The 6,000-nt window shown below is 57.7% G+C and overlaps 1 protein-coding gene across 1 annotated transcript in view; it reads right to left on the bottom strand.

Moving 5' to 3' along the window:
• ARHGAP35 (Rho GTPase activating protein 35) overlaps positions 1–6,000 on the bottom strand; it is a 120,102-nt gene continuing 114,102 nt past the window's right edge. Inside the window, exons 6-7 of the mRNA XM_033129666.1 lie at positions 5,137–5,242; positions 1–4,557 (exon numbers count right to left, since the gene is read on the bottom strand). Of these exons, the coding sequence (XP_032985557.1) occupies positions 4,200–4,557; positions 5,137–5,242 (464 nt within the window). The 3' untranslated portion in view covers positions 1–4,199. The remainder of the gene's footprint in view (positions 4,558–5,136; positions 5,243–6,000) is intronic.

The raw sequence follows: 6,000 nt of genomic DNA, 5'->3' as shown, positions 1-6,000 counted from the left end.
TTCCAAATTTTCAAACAAGTTTTATTCCCATACAATTCAGAGACATTTCCTTTTTCTTTAATGTACACAGGGAACATGATTCTTTTTTATGCAAACAATAACTTACGCCCTGTCTCAACTACATTGAAAGTGTAACATCACTGCTGTTTGAGCAGCCGAAGGAGGGCTGCTGGGGCTGGAGGAGTGGGAGCGGAAGGGCGGTTACCTCTGACCGGGAGGAGTCTGCAGGCAGGCAGGCCAGCTGAAAGGTGGCCTCCAGAGGAGGGAAGGATCCCTAAGACAGCGACACAGGCACAGCCCGGGGGCAGCCCAGACCTTGGGAGAGGAGAAAGGCCTTTCCCCTCATACCATTCCCTCCCTGGTGCCATCCCCACCAGTCCCAGATGTGACTTAGGTTTCTGGCATACAGGACTGTCCTTTCACCTAAGTGCAAATGAGTGGCTTGAACCTGCCAAGCAACAGGAGGGCAACTGGCCACTGTCTGCAGAGCACCGTGACTAACCCCAGCTCTTTGGGCCCATTCCCACGAACCATGGCAGACCATGCCCATTACACACGAGGATTGTGGAGTGAGGGAACCTGGTCCCCAGCAACTCACCCAAGTCCCTAGGGCTTCCTCCCCCGGAAAAGCAGCAGTTGGCTGAGCAGAGCCCTGTCCATTTCCTTGGCCACTGTCCACTATTTCGTGTAGCAGGCACCCCCAAAGCAGTGTGTTCTCACAGGAGAGGAAGGGAGGGGGCACAGATGGATGACTTCAGGTTACAAATGCTGCAGTTTGTTTTCAAGTTTCAGGGCTGACGCTGGGACACCCCTCCCCTGGGGGTCGGTCTCCCTGGAGGCTCCCATCCCCACCAGGAGCAGAGGCATAGGGCCAGGGAAGGAGTGCACTCTCCCGGGGCCCTCTGGCCAGCACTCTGCTCCTGTATCATCCGCTGTCCACCCTGGCAGACACACAGGCTGCTAGAAAAATCGCCTGGCAGCATGCTTCCCGTGTTAAGCAGGTAGACGGACCAAGGTGGCGGTGGGGTGCAGAACCCACAGAAACAGTACTGCCAAGTTCTCAGCATTGTTTCTCAAGTATCAGTGATGGCCGACTTGACAGTATGCTGACAGCCAATGGTAACACAGCCAACAATTTGGGCTGAATCTACAAGCAATGCCTCCTGACCGTGGACCGTCTCCCTCCCTCCCGGCGTGGCAGCATCAGAACCAGAACCAGCCTTCCGCTTACAACCAAGGGCTATCCATTCTCCCCAAGCGTGGCATCTACACTCTTGTGGGCATACAAAGAACACTGGACAGGAAAAGAGCTGCTAGACATACCACTATTCCACTGTGGGACACGGAGCAAGTCCCATAGCCCAGCTGACCCCTTCCTGCCTGCCATCTCAGTTCCGAGCTGTGGGTGGCATTCTGTTTAAGGCAGTGTCACAATACACGCCCCGGCTCTCCCTTATGGGTCTCCTCCAAGTGCCTATTTGGTCCGAATGCCGACCCCCGACTGGAAGCTGAGGCCCAGTACTGCTACTAATGGCAATGCCAACTCAGAATGACCAAGAAATGTCCCCTAGTCCGAGTCAGCCTGGAGAAGCAGAAAAGAGAAACTTAAGAGTTAGCAAACAGAAACAAGAGGAAGCCTTGGAACTTCCTGCCCACTGTGGCTCTGACGGGGCACGAGCCACCAGTCCCCGCCCGCCCGCACCTTTTAAGTCCTGGCAGGACACCCGCAGGCGCGAGAGGGGCCTGCAGCTTCACAGGCTGGCTACCAGGGGGCGCTGTGGGGCTGCACAGGGGTGAGGATGCAAAGCACAGCTGCTCCTCCTCTGCTCCTCCTCTCCCCATGCACCCCCCCAAATCCCCTGCAATGTACACATCTGTGCAGGGATGGGTGGTGTGGGAAGCCAAGGGCGTTGGGGGGAGAGTTCCTGGTGCAGAGCTGAGGTTGTAGGTGGCAGTATGTGTGGGGGGTGGCCTAGTGCCCCAGCACAAGGTGGTGGCAGTGGAAGGGAACGAGGCTACCTGTTTTAGTTCACACAAGGGACAGTGGCTCCAGGCCACCTTCATGGCTTTTCTTTAACTGGAACCCAATACCTTGAAGGGCTGACTGGGAGTAGGTGAGCATGACCTAGAAGAGTGAGAAATTCATTTCCTCATCTGCCTGGGGGTCTGCCAACCTCTTGTGAAAACTAAACACAAATACCACCTTCCAGCCCACCCCAACCTAAAGCATCAGGCACAGCTCCACCAGAAGGGAAAAACATCCATCATCCAACAGTTACATAAAACATCCATGTACCTTGGGTTTGCTTTTTGACTTGTTTCTTAAAGAGGGGGTAAAGCCTGCAGGGATAATTTAGTTTTCCCAAGCACCTTGTTTTGCCGTACGAGAACTAGAATGGTGAAGGTATCCAGCTTATCCAGAGGAGGAAGTCAGCAAAGGGCCTGCCACACCCTCCAGCCAATGTGAAGCGGCTGGGGCTGGGGTGGCTGGAGGGGGTTCTGAGGCATCTTACGCGTAAGGCCACCCGGCTGAGGTGACCCAGGGCACCCTCAAACATACCACAGGTGCTGCTTCTTAAAGTGCACAGAGACCCGGAAGGCTGTGGCGTGTAGGGCCCTCTACCCCACACCCCACCCCTGGGTACCTTAGTGTCAGGCTTCTTCACTGCAGAGGCCGTGGCCCAGCCACCAGAGCGGAGGGCAGCCAGTATCTGTAGCAGCCTTAGCAAGGTTGATGTGTTTGGGGGATGGGGGTGGAGGGCAGAGGTGGGGCATGAGAAGGGTTCTCCCAGGGGCCAGTGGAAAGGCCAGGAAGCCGAGGGGAAGGCCATTTCCCAGGAAGTGCTGGGGAAGGACACGGCAGGGGGGTGGCGGTGGTGTGACAGGCAGGCAAGGGCTCTCCTCGTGACTCTGCTGGCCTTTGTGCCTGTAGCTCCTCTGGGCCCTGCTGGCCTTGGGAGCATGAAGGATGCCCCTGGGTGGGCGCCAGCAGACCACCGTACTTCAGTTCCCCACACCTGCCCACTTCCCACAAATACCCCTGCTGGCGGCATACTAGGGCCCAGGATGAAAATGATTCCACTTCAACACCAAGTAAACTAAACCAAACCCCAAATGCACCCCGGCACCCTCCACTGTGCCCTCCCTCACAGGCATGCCCTCCCCCCACACACGCATATGCGCGCACACACACACGAAGTAGTGTTTCCACAGCCTGCCGTGTGTCCCAAGGCAGACCAGGTTCCAGGCTGGTCTGCCGGTCTCCCCAGCTCTTCGCACCAAGGGCTCAAACTGTCTTCTTGGGGAAAGGGGGATCTGGGGACAGGACATAAGTGGGCCCCTAACAGGCTCTCAGGCAACCACCCCCGGGCCTCCTTGTTTTGCTGTCACACAGACAAGAGCCACCTTCCTTCCACCTGTTTCCCTTTCAGAGAGGTGGCAGGAGAGCTGAATCTTGAGGTCTGTAGTTTTTCTTCCTGTAGTGTCTTCCTTTTTCCTTTTTAAAATTATTACATGGGTTTTTCCATTTTCCTCCCAGTGTTCCTTTGTTGGAAAGGGAATGTATCCCCGAAGCCTGGGAAGGGAGGGGGGTGTGAGGGCCATCGGGGACAAGCCACTCTCTCTTGGTGCAGGCACGAAGCTCCCTCCCTCTGTTCTGCCGGGCCAGGCACTCGCCCTCAGCACTGTACCTAGGGGTGGCAGAGCCGTGGCCTACGTGTTCCCAAGGAGGTTCCAGACAGGCTGCACCCCCAACTAGGGGTGGGGGTGCAGATATGGAAGGTGGTAAGAGACAGATGTGTGTTTTCCTCACGGCCTGAATCTTGGAGCCTCCTCTTCCCGCTGGCAAAGGCCAGGGCTGTCCCAGCAGCAGGTGACCCGAGGCTGGTGTGCGTGGACAGGGAGCAGTGAGCGTATGGATGGCCACTGGGGCCGCTGCCTGGCCAGTTCAGTCCTCAAAGGGGTTCATGTCAAAGGGCAGGGCCCCCAGCCGCCGCCTGCAGCCAGCCCCAGGCTCAGGGTGCCTGACGGCCCAGCCTCTGGCGGACTGTTGGCTGGTGCTGCTGCTGAGGTCCTGAGGAGGGGACAGGGGAGAGACAACCCCCTCCCACACCTGCCCCAGTGGACCTGGTTGCGTTCAAGGCCAAATGCCACCCTGAAGAGAGAAGACCGAGCCTCCTTTTGCCCCAGGCCTTGGGGACTCACAGCGTGTGCTCGGCTTGCAGCTGGGAGGGGAGCAGTGGCTGCATCGGGGACTGGGGGGTGGGCGGAGGCGACTGGGGGGGTGACGGCTGACTGGTGGCCGGTGTGGAGGTGAGGAAGGGCACGGTGGAGGCCACGGCAGAGGGGGAGCTGGGCGTGGCGCCAGGAGGCTCACTGATGGGCCGATTGTAGAAGAAGAAAGGGCACTGCTGGATGAAAAGCTCGATGATTGTCTGGTAGGTGCGCGTGGCCGTCAACGCGTCGACAGTGCTGAAGTCGGGCCGCATCAACGTGGGCCAGAAGCAGATGGACAGGTTCTCGCTGGTCATGAGATTCACCTTGTTGTTGTGGCTGACCCTGCAGGTGACAGCAAACTCACGGTCAGAGCCCCTCAGGGCAGGGGGCGCTGGCTGAGGCTCTATGCCCTGCCCCGGGCCATGTGTGTGCTCAGGGTCTGTCACCCCGGCTGCTCTCCCTGCCTGCCCACCACAGCGTGAGGACAGAAGAGCCCCAGGCACAACTCTCCATGCCCTGTGCCCTGCTCGTGTGCCCACGTGACAAGTCCCCACAAGCCCCAGCGTGGACGGGCTGCCTCAGGGACTCTAACCCTGGCCGCCAATGTGGGTGACAACACTGGTGATGCAGAGATAGGGACTGTGTGTGTCCCAAGACAGAGCTCTATAGCACACCACTTAGTCAACAGAAAAATAGCTTTGCATGAAAAACAGACCTATTTTGTGTGAATAAATTCGGGAAAAATCCCGCAAACAGGTTTCCTGACCGCAGCTTCCGCACCCACTTGACCGCCGTTAGCTGCCGGGCCGGCCCATCCCCAGGCTGAGGACCGAGCCTCGCTCAGCCTCATTCCGCTGCCCACTGGCCCTGACTGGTGATTTCTGAAGGAGGGAAAAGCAAACAGCAAGCCCTGCGCCATACTTGTTCAGGTGAGAGATGACGTATTTGAAGACTTCGTGGTTTTCCTTCGGGAATTTCCTGAGTACGTCTTTCAGGGCATGCAGCTTCTGCTCCCGGTCGTTGATTTCTGAGGAGAGAGAAAAGCAGACTTTCAGGACTGTAGCTGGTGAGTATTCTGGGGCTCAAAGCAGATACTGGTCCCGGGCAGTTGGTGAAACCAGTGGGACGGTCACCTAAGAGTGTGCTGTGTTGGACCTTCCTGGAGGCAGCCCAGACAAGGCCAACCCCATTCTTTGTCACCGAGCCTCTGCCCCAGGCGGCACACCTGGCAGTGGCACGGGCCCCAGGGCCAGGCCTACCTCTGGGTCCCAGGCCCCCACTGAAGGGGAACACTGTGCGCCTGAGGCTTCCTGGCCCCCACCATCTGAGACTCAATGATCCAAAAGGGACTCCACCATAAAGAACACCATTCTTTGCTCATCCAGTTGCCCTGGAGACAGGCATCTCAACGCAGAAAGCCTGCTTACTTCCTGACCAGACGGGTGAGCGCTGCCATCCACCCACACCGACAGACTGTCTAAGGAGGGAGTTTGTCACAAGACCAGGGCTCTGTCCTTTCCCTAGAGCCGTAGGGACCCTCCACACATCTCCCTATTGGAGGAGCTGATGGAAACAGCGGGGGAGTCTCATACAGTCCATCAAAGGGACTACGTGCCCCTTTCCCCCCAGCGGCCCACACTTCACCCATCATGGAATCCCAGCGTGCTGGCAGAGCGAGAGCCAGCTAACCCAAATGAAAAATGAAATACTCCGTGCACGCCAGGCCTACTTCAGTTAGTCCTTACGACCCTAAGAGGCAGGGGCCATTACCACCCCATTTCAAGG

This window comes from Rhinolophus ferrumequinum, chromosome 15 (assembly GCF_004115265.2).
Source record: "Rhinolophus ferrumequinum isolate MPI-CBG mRhiFer1 chromosome 15, mRhiFer1_v1.p, whole genome shotgun sequence".
Lineage (NCBI taxonomy): Eukaryota > Metazoa > Chordata > Mammalia > Chiroptera > Rhinolophidae > Rhinolophus > Rhinolophus ferrumequinum.
Note: the sequence above shows the minus strand (reverse complement) of the source record. Positions and strands in the feature narration are given on the sequence as shown.